The sequence below is a fragment of the Argentina silus genome (genome assembly GCF_951799395.1).
Source record: "Argentina silus genome assembly, chromosome: 13".
Taxonomy (NCBI): Eukaryota; Metazoa; Chordata; class Actinopteri; order Argentiniformes; family Argentinidae; genus Argentina; species Argentina silus.
In genome coordinates, this window is record NC_139667.1 from 6767639 (window position 1) to 6780971 (window position 13333).

The window sequence follows — 13333 nt, forward strand, 5'->3', positions numbered from 1 at the left end:
CATCGCCCTTATCCACGTGCCCATTCAGCGGCTCATGAATATGAATTAGACAAAGGACCATAAGACCAGCCCCCCGCCAGAGCGCGGTCATAGTCAGCATCCATTGGAGCAAGATCACGCAGAGCTTTTATCAGCTTTTAAAAATTTACTATCATTTCGTTTTGTTTACTAGGAGAACACTAAAATGGCTTTAAGAGGGCCAATGTTTCGTCTTCTGAGAACACAACTCAACAACTGTCAACAAAGCCGGGCACAATCAGTGGCTATTCTGGGTGCCCCATTCTCCAAAGGACAGGTAAGACACAAATAACTTAAAGAAAGTGAAAACTCATTATAGTGGTGATTCGTTTGAGATCTTTGTTCTCTAGAATTTGCTGTGACTGATCGATTTAGGTTAACTGGCGTGTTTCTCCAATAGAAAAGAAGAGGAGTAGAGCATGGTCCCAAAGCCATCAGAGATGCGGGTCTGATCGAGAGGCTTTCAACTTTAGGTATGTAATGGCGGAAATTATTTAAAGTGCGTTATCTAACGTTGGCCTACAACAAAGGTTGAAGGAACTCCTACGGCCAACGCTACCGTCTTTTAGCTGGATACCCCCGGTATCAAGGAAGTATGTATTACATCATAGCCTTTACTGTAAAGGGATGTTGTATAATGTTGCTTAAACAACGTTTTGTTCAGATCTTTCATTGTGGCAATGTAGACAGATATACACACATAAAAGGATTATGTAACGTTTCCTCTATGGCCACATGGGCGCGGATGGGCAAGTCCTGTGTCGTCATTGTACAGTCACACCCCCGGCACGCACGTAGCCGACGAGCAAGAAGCTGGAGCTTCTTCGCACTTTTACAATAGAGTGCCCTATCGCTGCTTCGACTGTTTGAAAGATGATACGAATAAATTTGTAGCCTATAATCAACGAGATTATACCACACGGCAACTGTGTAACAATATATGCTACACAGTTTGATGAAAATCAACTAGGTCTATAATAATTAAAAAATGAAAATAGTGCCATGTTAAATCATTATTGGTGATTTTCCACAGTAGTCTACTAGATTAGATTAGATTAGATTAGATTAGATTCAACTTTATTGTCATTGTGCAGAGTACAAGTACAGAGACAACGAAATGCAGTTAGCGTCTAACCAGATACTACAGTTATGTAAAACAATCTAGGCCTATCCAAAATGTGGATAGGCCTACTCTTGATCACGATAAAAGAGGGTTATATGGGTGTGTTGTTTTCTTGATTGCGATAGCAACAGTGTTTGTGCAGCATCTTATCCTAGGTTAGCCTAAATGCATTTAAATGTTGAGTCTTGGACTCCCAAATTCAGTTCTGGAATGTGCCAGTCATTTTAGGTAATCCAAGCCCGTCTCCTGCCAGAGTAATCAGCTGTAGAATAGATAAACATCGCGTGCGCTCTAAATTATGTAATACGAGAAGTCTATCTTTAGATGAGGTTTTTTCCGTTGTGGGATGTGGACGATTGCAAGCCTTCCAAAGAAATCCATGTCAATTCAACGTTTTTCCTCTATAAAAAGGATAAATGTAATAGGGCTGGGTTTACAGTTAGGCTAGAGTTACAGGTTTTGTCCTGGGCTTCAAGAAAAAGTTGCCGTAGCATGCTGCCTTAATCTTAAACCTGTCCATATAGATCTCTACATGACTGGAAAAAGTAGCCAAACACGATCTGATGAGATGGAACGTTCATTAAAAACGGGTTCTGTGAAAGATATTCTGCTGATACAGTTTCGCAACAGCCAAGTTAGTAATTCAATATCCATCTTCATATAGCTGCCAAAACCAGATACTGCGCAGTGAACACTTGCCAAAGAAGGACACTTCATCCCCAGTTGCATTGAACATGAGTAACATTGCATCAGTTTAAAAATTCCACTCCAACCAGTAAGCAAATGTCTTACCAAAGGAAAATCCACAAACATGACACTTCAGGAGTCTAACGGAAAGCTTCAGAGCAAAGTAACCTCCACAAGAAAAGGGGTTAGGAATAGGATCTATGGTTGCAAAGGACCATAAAGTATGCCTATTGAACTGGCCTTCCAAGATAAGTAATCATTTATTGTTTTAATCATATGTGCATTCACAGATTTTGTAGATTAATAATTGAAATATAGGATAAAGTTAGATCACCAAACAGCAAACTGCATTCCATCTTAGTGTAACCGAGTTGAGATGGTCGCAAGTTCAAGACTTGGTCGGAGCAACTGGAATTGCGGGGCGACTGTTTGCAACAACTTGACATCTGTTTCACTAGCACATTTGCAAGGGGTTCTCTATCAAACGACTGCTTTAACAGGGACATTCAGAGCTATTCCTGTCATTATGTCTATGAAGGGTAAAGGGGTACCACATTGGTCCTCCTCGGCTCAGCAGAGTAACACTACACCCACATCAAGGGTAATAGTGTACCCCCGTTGATCAGATCACTTATTTACCTCATCTCATAAACCAAGTTTGGTTGTTGATACCAGTAGTATGTGTAACAGGCGTTACAGTAAATACTGTAAACAGTATTTTTTCCTTGCACTCCGTTATTAACCAGCTACACCACTGAGAAGCTAGCAATTCAATGGCACGGGTGGGGGTATTTCAACTTGAGGAGTTAGTTTACCATCTCAACCCGTTGACATTCCTCTGTGTTTACTCCATCATAGCATGTGGTGTTCCTTAGTAGTCCCCGCCTGGAACTGGGCCACATGAAAAGTGCACAGTCAGACACACTACAGTCCAACGGCATTGAATGACTCAGCCTTGTCAAGGAGACAGGAAGGGGAGTGGGCTGAGTCAGTCAGGGTACATAGAGTCTTAAGACTGAGCAGCCCTGGACGTATGCCTCAGAAATGACAATTACACAAGGTGCTTAAATGAATCCATAAAATGCTCTATTGATTAAACACTGGGCTTTTGATTTCCACAGATTGCCCTGTGCATGACTTTGGAGACCTGAGCTTCCAGCACCTTGAGAACGATGAACCCTACATGCGTGTGCCCTTCCCTCGCACCGTTGGCCAAGCCAATAAGCTACTCTCAAGCGCTGTGAGCAGTGCAGTTGTTGCCGGACACACGACTGTCATGCTGGGAGGTGACCACAGGTGACTATTACATACAATAGACTGTTATTCTCTCAGAGAATACATAATGTATTTAATTAATATTGATAACATCATAACATGCTGATTCATCTCCCTGACAGCCTTGCTATTGGCTCAGTGGAAGGCCACGCCCAGCAGTGTCCTGACCTGTGTCTAATCTGGGTTGACGCCCATGCAGATGTCAATACACCTACGACTTCGCCGTCAGGCAACCTCCACGGCCAATCTGTGGCTTTCATGCTCAAAGAGCTGCAGGACAAGGTAAGCAGAGCAGTTTGACTGCCTTTATGTACTGCCACGCCAGTATGGAAATACTACACTACATTACACTCTCTCTTCAGATACTTACCTTCTGTATTCTAACCATAGATGCCAGAACTCCCAGGGTTCTCCTGGATGAAGCCATTCCTCTCCTCCAGAGACCTGGTGTACATTGGACTGCGGGACGTAGACCCTGGCGAGCAGTAAGCGCAGTGCCCTTGTAGATTACTACGCATATAGTTACTTCACACGGTTGCTTTGTACACATTAGTATTAACTACACCAGTTCTGCAAATTACTTATGGCATTATATTCCCCTTGCTTCTTACAGCTCCATCCTGAAGAACTTGGGTATCCAGTACTTCACTATGAGAGACATTGACAGGATCGGTATCCAAAGGGTTATGGAGGTTACTCTTGATCATCTTTTGGCAAGGTAATTGAATATCTCAAGAAGATTAGAGCATATCCTTGAAACCTGCATCCCTGTATGACTTTGAGATTTCCTATGTACAAAAGGTTCCAAAGATTAATAACTAACATTTGAGCTATGCATTATTGAGAGTCCAACCCTGTGTTCCCCTTTTCTTGAATAGGAAACAGCGGCCGATCCACTTGAGCTTTGACATAGATGCGTTTGACCCTTCCCTGGCTCCCGCCACAGGGACTCCAGTAAATGGGGGTTTGACCTACAGAGAGGGCATCTACATCACAGAGGAAATCCATAACACAGGTATGTTAAGAAGTTATGTGCAGGATGCCACAGGTTTCAACCATTACATTTTACAAAAAAGATCAAGCTATGATAAGCTATGATAGAGGCTAAGTAAACTATTGTTACTGCAGTGCTTGAGCGCACGCACTTGCAAGAATCTAATGTTATGGACAATAAACACATGGCCATGCCACACCTGAGGTTCGCTCAGTGCTAATGTTGCCGATAGAGATCTAATGAGTAGAATGGGACCAGTTGCAAACCACACTAGTAGAGGCATTTTCTATGAAGTAAAATTTCTCAGTATTTTCAAGGATGACGCAGGTGAATTGAAACTAAGAGACTGTACTTGTGTGGTGCAGGGCTATTGTCAGCGATGGACCTGGTGGAGGTGAACCCTGTCCTTGGGGCAAGCCGCGAAGCAGTGGAGGCCACAGCAGGACTGGCGGTTGATGTAATCGCATCATCTCTGGGGCAGACGCGCGAGGGAGCCCATGGAGTTTTCACGGAGATTCCCTCAGCCAAGGAAGACACAGAGCAGCTACGGCTCTAGAAGAGCTGCCAGACACCAAGAACTTATATCACCACAGCGCATTCCTTTTGAACAAAAGACTGATTTACAGAATGGAACTGTAGTTTGAATTGTGATTGTGTATTTTTTCTCTCTCTCTCTATGTACTGTATAGCGTCAATTTCAGCAGTCAAACCCAAGTCATATAAAATATGACAGAATGTGACATGAACACATGAGCTGTTAAAGGGCTAAATGTTTTTTTTTTTTTTTTTACAAAAATGGTCCTACTCCACTCGTTGAATATTTATATACTTTCACAATTCAGAGCATCATCATTAACATAATCAGTTAAACTTGGAGATGACACTGCTACCCTAAATGTAAAGGTTGGTACAGTCACTTGGTTTACATGAAATGCATGAGTCTGCTTCAGGCAATGTGCAACCTGTGCTGTATGAACATGTCACTACAGTCTGGTGTGAACATAAATGCACTTTTGGACCAGCTGTGGTTTTATGTATTTTCACTAGAATTATGTTTTGTACTGTAGTAATGTCAATTAATCTATATATGTGCATTTACTGATTGTGTGGTTTTACAATAGTCAGCGTATTAGCCAGTCAAGTGGACATTTTTCCATTTAATTTCAATAAGTTATGATGAGTGCAATGATGTATTTAATTCGTTTAAAATTTCATTTGCCTTTGATGTGACTACTGAATGACTCGTCTTTTAAATAAAGAATGGTTATTTTAGTCTTCCACAGTTGGATCAGTCTGTATCTGTTTATATTAGGGCTGTCAGTCGATACAAAAAAAAGTTCATTCTACCAATTAATCCGATGTGGACATTTTAAATGTTTCCAAGTTATTTTTCACCTTGGAATTTAGGTGGTCAGAGATTTTCTAATTATTTTTCATCAAGGAACCCAAAGTGGTGCCTAAACAATAAGAGGGGCAGTAATAGGGTACTTTACAAGTTAATCAAAAGTGAGTTGCCATTCCCATTCCCAGAGATGAAGACAGAAGGGTGGTATTTGCTTAACTGAGCTTCCTTGGTCCAACAATCTTGTTTACTTGCTACATGTCACTCACTCTAGCTATAACTTGTTGTCCATGTCAAAAATGAGCTTTTATGTAATATCTATGCTGAGTAGATAATGCTAATCTCCTCCAGACTGGGAATATTTGTTTTTGAACTACAGTAACACCGGAGAAAACAAACACCGTCAGTGAGCCAGAGTGTATAATAATAACCCTTGATCACCCTTATCGTCTGTGTGAATTAACTTTATAGTAGCAGATGCCTACTAGTTTACACAGCACTAGCATGGTCTTATCTGTGTTGTGTCGCTGTTTGTAAACTACAGTCACTGAGCACTTTATTATTAGGAACACCTGTACACCTTCTTATGGTGGTGGAGGTGTAATGGTGTGGGGAATGTTTTCTTGGCACCCTTTTTACAGACCATCAAACAAACAAAGACAAACTGAGGTTAAGAGCTAGCTTTAATACTACATTAGATATTTTTTTAAAGAATAAACTAACTTCAATCACAAGTCCATGTTTAATATGTAGGCCTATATCAATTTTGATACCATTTGTGTGAGTCGGACCTAAAATCATGTCAAAACCAATCCCTATCCCCTGACCATTCGATTTTGAATATGGGTTCAGAGTTATCCATATATCAGAGTTACCCAGAGACTTACCCAAAATATAATGCAGTAAAATACATTCAAAACATTATTTGTTTACTTTATCATGTTCACAGTGTAGTAAGTAAAATATGTCATAGATAATTCGGCTTCACTTTATGTTTCTTTAGTATTTACTAGAATATTAAGTCAGTGAATGAATGATAGTGAATGAGATTAAAACAGGTACTTCATAGGTTATTGTTGTGTAATTGTTTTTATAATGTTAATACCTGGTCATTTCTGTACATTTCTGTAAAATAAAGTGCATACTTCTATTGGGAATACAATTTAGAGAGGAAGCATTCGAATTTCATGCATTTTAAAGACTATGAGTTTGTCCCAAAAGTTAACTTTCATCAACCCTATTCCTCCAACTGGTCAACACACAAGGTTTTGTCAGAAAGATGTCACAAGAAGGTAGGGTTCATTTTGGAACATAACTATGTTCTGACCTGAGACACACACATGGATCTTACTCTGCATCTTGGAGCAAGCAGTAAATAACACGCCATCATTATCAATAGAGTCTGTGAGGCAGAAGGGTGGCAATTGAATGCTGACATCCATATGCAATGCTTACACCATGTCTATGGGTTTGGTCCGCATGCCTCAGAAACATCGCTTGTTCAGTCTCATATGTTCCTGTGGGAGCAGAAAACTTAATTCCGCTCTCATTTGTCCTGATCTCCCCCCTTGAAAATGGAGCCATTATTTTGTCCTTATATGCACTCCTGGGAAAATCACAAGAGTTTAGTGGTGATTGGGTCAGGAGGACAGTCAGGTATGGGTGGACAAAAGATGACGAAGTTGAAAAGAGAGGAGCTTTGCCCGAACCAAACTGTGTTGCTTGTAGATGCGGCAGCTTTCCTACTTGCGGAAGAACTTCAGGTAGACAACAGCACCCAATACGGCCAGCTCCATTAAAATGATAATAGATAACAGCAGTTTGTTTGTCATCAGTCTACAAAGGGAAAGAGAAACAGAACAACTCATTTCAAGGCAAAAGATTCAACTAATAGATGAGAGAGCTGATCACAACAAAAAACATTTAGAGTAGGGTTGGGCAGATATGACATATTATCGAATATGGAGCATATTGTGATTTTGTTATTTTACAGAAAATAGTCTGTGAAAGGGCTTAAAACTCAAGATATGTGCATAACTACAAGTGCAGTGTCCCACCTTTTGCAGGGCAAAGCACATTTAGCTGTGAAAACATGTCTTTGTTTCACCAGACTACTTACAACACCAGCCATACACACACGTGCTACAGTTCAGTCATTTTTGCTCACGCTGGCATGTAGCTAACCTACTTCAGCAATGTACAATATTACTGTATATTGTAATATCATGATTAAGAAAATCACCCAACGCTACTATAGAGCACAATTGAAATGGTTTAAATACGCAAAGAGATAGCACTCACCGACGAGACATGGCACGCAGGATCTTCCGACTTCGGCTAAGGTTCTCTCCAGTGTGGACCAACTGCAAGATGGCACAAAGGGAGACAACAGAATCATATGTAACTTCAGTGCCACCCCCACTACAACTCTCTTGTTAGTTAATCACTCAAAGCCCTCCAACTCACCCTATCTCTGGTGCGATCCAGCTGCTCTCTCTGCTCTCCCAGCTCCTCTATGATGTCTGTACCGATCTGGTCTGTCTCAGCAGCAATGCGGTGGGTACGCTCTAAGCTCTGAGTGGCGTTGTTTAGGGAATCCGTGCCCTGAAGCAGCAAGGCCCTCTGTGACTGCACATGTGTCTGAATAAGAGTGGGAAAAAAAAACAACTTCCCATAGTCAACACCTGCAAGACAAGTGCAATAAGAGAAGTCAAGTGACAATGGTCCAGGTGTTCCATACTCACGCTGTGTTCATTCTGAGATGAATAGACACCATAACTGCCTTCTGTTGGCCGGGCTTGGAAGCCCAGGCCCAGGTCAGAGCCCTTCATCTCCCGTTGCATCTTGCCCAAGTCCCGGCGGTACATGCGCAGCTTTGTGGACATCGCATTTCGGTAGGTGGAGGGAGCACCCAGCAGCTCTTTGTCCATTCCTTGCAGCTGTAGGTTCACCATAAGAAACACGAGATGTAAACATGCTTGTGAGGAATGTTACATTATTATTTGGCCAATTGGGTTAATCAGGGTTTAATCAGTGAACTGTCTGCATTTATCTATACAATTCTGACTATCAATTCACTAGTGCCCCCTGGTGTAGAAAATCTGGTAATATATATCTCATATGAGGAAATATGAGAGGACAATAAGAACAAAAGGTTTGCATCCGGTAACTGCCATAACAGTTTTTTCATGGAAGACTTGAAAAGACGGCTAAAACCATTACAGATCAAACAACATGGGAAGTCGTTAGATCTGAGATAATAACCTGCAAGGAGAATCTAAGATTAACTCCATCAAAGCCACCACACACACATCGAGTGACTGAAGTGACAACTGAACTGAGCTGAGCAGCTTCACCCCTGCTAAGGTGTCACAGACATACTTACTACTTCCTCTGCCTCTCCAACCCTCTCATCAAAGGCCCTCACCAATCTCTTCTTCTCCTCTGAAAAAGAGAACACACATGAGATGGTAATATCACAAGTATCAAACAACTCTTTACTAATGCTTGGTGTGATGTGGACGATTCAGAAATGTGTCATTGTTTTCTAAATACGACCATTCTTGTCTTAAAAATGGCTATACTATATACACTACCAACAGAGATCTTTGGACATGGTTTTCAAAAGCTGGGCTCAGTGTGAGCCACTTCATTCTGTTAAATGTTGACATACTGTATAATAATCTACCTAGTGTCGACAGGGTGCACGAAGTGAAGAGGTAAGGAGACAGTTGAGATAACTAGATTCGTTTTAAAAGTTGTCTTTACCTCCATGACATCTCAGGGCTCTGTCTGGCATCAGCTTGAGCTCGTCATACAGTGATTTGTATATCTCTTGCAACTTTTCAAATTCTTCCGACGACATTTTGCATCAATTTTGACTTCGATATATATGTCTTGAAGTTTACGTTTGGTTCTTGGCACAAAAACTGTCAATTATCCCGCTAAAGACTTCAAACATAAACTCAAACCCTTATATACACCCTTTGTTGATCAAACCAAATCTCTAACAAGATCCTCGAGACTGTTTCCGTATTCTCACTGGTCCTCGTGATCTTGTCACATGTTGACTGCCTGAACATGTCATCAAATCATCACCATTAGAATTCTAAGCATATGCTGTAAAAGAAATTATAAGAATATATCCAAATTATATTGAAAGGTCATGCTGTATACTTCAGATGTAATAAGTACTAGATTGCGGTCGAATTTAAATTATGCGTCTAAAATATTTATACAGGCTTTACCATGACAGCTATGCTACTAGTGAATTCTGGTAAATGTAGTTTTTAAATGCAGTAGCTAAATGAATGTTAAGTCTATGGAATCATCACATAAAACATGTCGTTCATATAAGGTCTCTATCTTACAAATCACATGGCACATTTGATAAAATTGCAACCAAAACAAAACAAAAAGATAGATTTGATGGATTTAGGAAAAATATTTTTTATCACTAACCAAATAAATTCAGCAAAGGCTGTAATACGAAAAAAAATGTGATTTAACAAATGTATGTTACGCCTAGCACTAATTCACAATGTAATTCAATTAATGCACGCATGCTTAAAATATTGTACATGCGTTTGAATCTAAATTACAGAAAACTACAATCCCAGGATCCCATTCAACTAGCATCTCTCTCTGCGCTGACACCAGCTACCCCTCCATCAGCTGTCGAGCACAGAATCGAACTATGGAACGAGAGTGAGAAGAGGATTGATCATAGATCCGTGTCATGATGGTGCTTGTATTAATTGTCGCAGGCCTCGGAGTGGTAACACTTCTGATGATTTTGTTTGCACCACACATAAGGTAAGAGTGACGTGATAAGTAGGCTATTCAATGCAATTGTGTCTATTGTTGTTCAAGGCAGCATCACCTCCTTATTTAGGTTACAACATCATATTATACATTTTATAAATGATTTTTATAAAATGCAACAGCAAAAGGTGATTTAGTTTGGCTGCACATCAGGATAGAGTACATGACATTATATAGCTTACTGTGTCACAGCCCATAAAACACAATCATGTTCATAATAAAGCCAACATACGGTAATTATGGTAATAATACCAATTTGATGGAATGAACAATCAAGTCTTTACTGCGGTTTTAAAAATGTTTAATGTTTAAATCCAAAGAATCCGAATTACATCGGGGGAATAGAGCTGTTCTCCGTGATATGCATATCAGGCGGTCGAGCGTAGGCGGAGTTATATTTGTATGCATTTCTGCGCTAAGTCATTGGTTATGTACTTCGCCTTGTTTCGTGGCGTGGGTCGTACGACCTGACGTCCAGTAATTGTTCAGAGAGGGATAGTCTTGCGAAATGTCCTCTTGCTCACTGAATACTGTAGCACTGTGCGTGGTGAGTCCTTTCCCTGTAACCAAACAGTAATATTGAATGCATAATGTGGAATTACAAAACAGAAAAGATGTGCTCCATTTGATTAGAATACACCTTTCTTTCTTGCCAAGGAAATATTCTGCCGGTGGAGCTTGTCAGTCCATGACCCGCCTTGATGGGAAGACAGCCCTAATAACTGGAGCCAACACAGGCATTGGGAAGGAGACAGCACTAGACCTGGCAATACGAGGTGACAAACATAACCCATTTGGCCTAAAAGTAATTCAGGTGTCTTTTCCTTGCCTCCTTTCCCTCACGACCTCAAAGGACAGGAGAAGCGAAGTGATTTGAATCCCAATCAACTCTGTCACTGAGCAGTAGACCTAAAAGTAGAGGATAGGATGCCTTTGTGTGTATTTGGAAACATACAGCATTGTCTTTGCAATGGCATCTCATCAAGAAGCCAACTTGGTGATATGGTTGTGTGTCTTTTACAGGGGCGAGGGTAATTCTGGCATGCCGGGATGTGGAGAAGGGGGAGGAGGCTGCAGCATGGATGCGTGCTGTATACAGCAACGCACAGGTGGAGGTCCGAGAGCTCGATCTAGCCGATACCTGCTCCATACGCGCCTTTGCACAGAAATTCCTCAAAGGTATGCATGGTACATGTGACTTTTAATGCTAAAATTCCTCCCAGATTTACATCTAAATGACAGGAAACCACAAACTTGTTGTCACGCTGTGTTTCCCCTTTTGCATCTCTTTCCACTTCAGAGGTCAACCATCTGCATATCCTGATTAACAATGCTGGGGTAATGATGTGTCCCTACACCAAAACCACAGACGGCTTTGAGATGCAGCTGGGTGTCAATCACCTAGGTGAGAGGGACTTTGCAGACTAATGGGGGGGGGGCTATTGAGACTCAGGGGCTTAAAAGACTGGCAGTCATGGAAGAAGAGCCATGTGGGCGGAAGGTTGAAGCAGCCAGTTTCCGTTCAATTACATAACAATGCAGTATGTTTCTATTCTAATAATATCCATGTTCTGATAAAGGATATAACAATGCAATGCAATGTTGATTGAATGTGTTGTTTACTCCTGGTAGGGCACTTCCTGTTGACATACCTCCTGATTGGACTATTGCAGCGCAGTGCACCAGCACGCATTGTCGTGGTCTCCTCTTTTGGTCACAACTTTGGCTGGATCCGTTTTCATGACCTGCTGAGCCAAGGCAGCTACAACAGTGGCTTAGCATACTGCCAGAGCAAACTGGCCAATGTGCTGTTTGCCAGGGAGCTGGCCAGCAGACTCAAAGGTACACTGTATGAGGAAGTAGAGAACAAGCGTACAGTAGAATCACATGCCTAGAATTCCAGTCAAATGACAAAAACAGAAACCGAATGGTAAAACTATCACATTCACTAGGGGGTACTTACCAGTAGCCATAAACATCTTCATACAGTGGACAATCATGGAGTAACACCGTCCCTGTGGTGACCACTTGCCCTCTGCCATGTTGTTTCCCAGGTTCCAGTGTGACTGTGAACTCGGTTCACCCAGGGTCTGTACGCTCTGAGCTGGTGAGACACTCTTCTATCATGTCCATACTGTTCACGCTCTTCTCCGTGTTCCTGAAGAAGCCACGGGAGGGAGCACAGACATCCATTTACTGTGCAGTGGCCGACGAGCTGCAATCCATCTCTGGAAAACACTTCAGGTAGGTGGAGGGATTATGCCGTATATAGCTCGGCAGATCCTGCTCCTTACTATAGCTGGATTGAAATATGGCGATGAAGGAAAGAAAATGGACTATGCTTTTCATACAAGAGAGGATAAACAGGTGTGAGTTCATTTCAGGTGCAGACACTGACCACCTCAGTAACTAAAGTAATGGCATACTTGTTAATCTCTGTTACAGTGACTGCGCCCCAGCATTTGTGGCGCCCCAAGGTAGGAGTGAGGATACAGCACGGAAACTATGGGATGCCAGCTGTGAGCTACTCGGCATTGAATGGGAACCATCCTGTTAGTCACTGTCCGCCATATCTGTTCTCAAAGGAATCCTTCTCGTTTCAATATGATTAGATATTTGTATCATTTCTTGTCATTATACTGTACCTTTAACTACAGTTGCCTAATGGGATTTCAGGAATGATAATACTGTAACATAGATACTGTGAAGGGTCTAGCCAGGGTAAATTAAGAAGAACCTTGTTATGGAATTTGTTTTTTCAGATTTATCACTGCCCATTCCAAGCTTGTTTTATTTCCCTGTTTGGTTGTACCGCTCAGCATCCAGCACATGTTAAGCTGCCAAGATTTCTATGGATGTATTTTATACAAATGTCGAACATGCCTTTTACCACATTTGCAGTCATGTTAAGAGTTGAATGTTTACATATACTGTAAATAAAGCAAAATATTACTAGCTGCTTACTGTCATGGTTTGTGTTATCAATAGTTTCACACCAATGAGGAATTATCTAATATACCTTTGTGCACCAATTGGGCTTTGTTTACTTAATTACTTTTCTTAACATGGC

General features: G+C 41.3%; 3 protein-coding genes across 3 annotated transcripts; 2 read left to right on the forward strand and 1 right to left on the reverse strand.

The window, feature by feature from the left end:
- Positions 1-104: 104 nt before the first annotated feature.
- On the forward strand, positions 105-5377 carry arg2 (arginase 2). The gene is made up of 8 exons (XM_083683187.1): positions 105-295; positions 419-491; positions 2950-3124; positions 3226-3385; positions 3494-3588; positions 3717-3821; positions 3982-4118; positions 4463-5377. Exons 1-8 carry the CDS (start codon positions 185-187, stop codon positions 4651-4653), a joined length of 1047 nt encoding a protein of 348 aa, XP_083539313.1. The 5' UTR covers positions 105-184; the 3' UTR covers positions 4654-5377.
- A 734-nt stretch (positions 5378-6111) lies between these two features.
- On the reverse strand, positions 6112-9529 carry vti1b (vesicle transport through interaction with t-SNAREs 1B). Its single transcript, XM_083683863.1, has 6 exons — positions 9208-9529; positions 8825-8883; positions 8184-8378; positions 7906-8079; positions 7741-7802; positions 6112-7275 (listed from the first exon to the last, which is right to left on the reverse strand). Exons 1-6 carry the CDS (start codon positions 9302-9304, stop codon positions 7182-7184), a joined length of 681 nt encoding a protein of 226 aa, XP_083539989.1. The 5' UTR covers positions 9305-9529; the 3' UTR covers positions 6112-7181.
- A 420-nt stretch (positions 9530-9949) lies between these two features.
- On the forward strand, positions 9950-13218 carry rdh12 (retinol dehydrogenase 12). Its single transcript, XM_083683103.1, has 7 exons — positions 9950-10254; positions 10921-11039; positions 11287-11442; positions 11564-11668; positions 11896-12105; positions 12318-12507; positions 12709-13218. Exons 1-7 carry the CDS (start codon positions 10178-10180, stop codon positions 12818-12820), a joined length of 969 nt encoding a protein of 322 aa, XP_083539229.1. The 5' UTR covers positions 9950-10177; the 3' UTR covers positions 12821-13218.
- The last annotated feature ends 115 nt before the right edge of the window (positions 13219-13333 follow it).

What these genes read in the sequence shown, in the direction of transcription:
- arg2 (XM_083683187.1), top strand. Translation starts at nt 185, where the DNA reads ATGGCTTTAAGAGGGCCAATGTTTCGTCTTCTGAGAACACAACTCAAC. An exon ending in ATGCTGGGAGGTGACCACAG is followed by an intron (nt 3,125 to 3,225) that starts GTGACTATTACA and finishes TCTCCCTGACAG; the next exon opens with CCTTGCTATTGGCTCAGTGG. An exon ending in CTTGATCATCTTTTGGCAAG is followed by an intron (nt 3,822 to 3,981) that starts GTAATTGAATAT and finishes TTTCTTGAATAG; the next exon opens with GAAACAGCGGCCGATCCACT.
- vti1b (XM_083683863.1), bottom strand. Translation starts at nt 9,304, where the DNA reads ATGTCGTCGGAAGAATTTGAAAAGTTGCAAGAGATATACAAATCACTG. An exon ending in TTGGAGAGGCAGAGGAAGTA is followed by an intron (nt 8,379 to 8,824) that starts GTAAGTATGTCT and finishes GTGAACCTACAG; the next exon opens with CTGCAAGGAATGGACAAAGA. An exon ending in CTGCGTGCCATGTCTCGTCG is followed by an intron (nt 7,276 to 7,740) that starts GTGAGTGCTATC and finishes TTCCCTTTGTAG; the next exon opens with ACTGATGACAAACAAACTGC.
- rdh12 (XM_083683103.1), top strand. Translation starts at nt 10,178, where the DNA reads ATGATGGTGCTTGTATTAATTGTCGCAGGCCTCGGAGTGGTAACACTT. An exon ending in ACTAGACCTGGCAATACGAG is followed by an intron (nt 11,040 to 11,286) that starts GTGACAAACATA and finishes TGTCTTTTACAG; the next exon opens with GGGCGAGGGTAATTCTGGCA. An exon ending in GCTGGCCAGCAGACTCAAAG is followed by an intron (nt 12,106 to 12,317) that starts GTACACTGTATG and finishes GTTGTTTCCCAG; the next exon opens with GTTCCAGTGTGACTGTGAAC.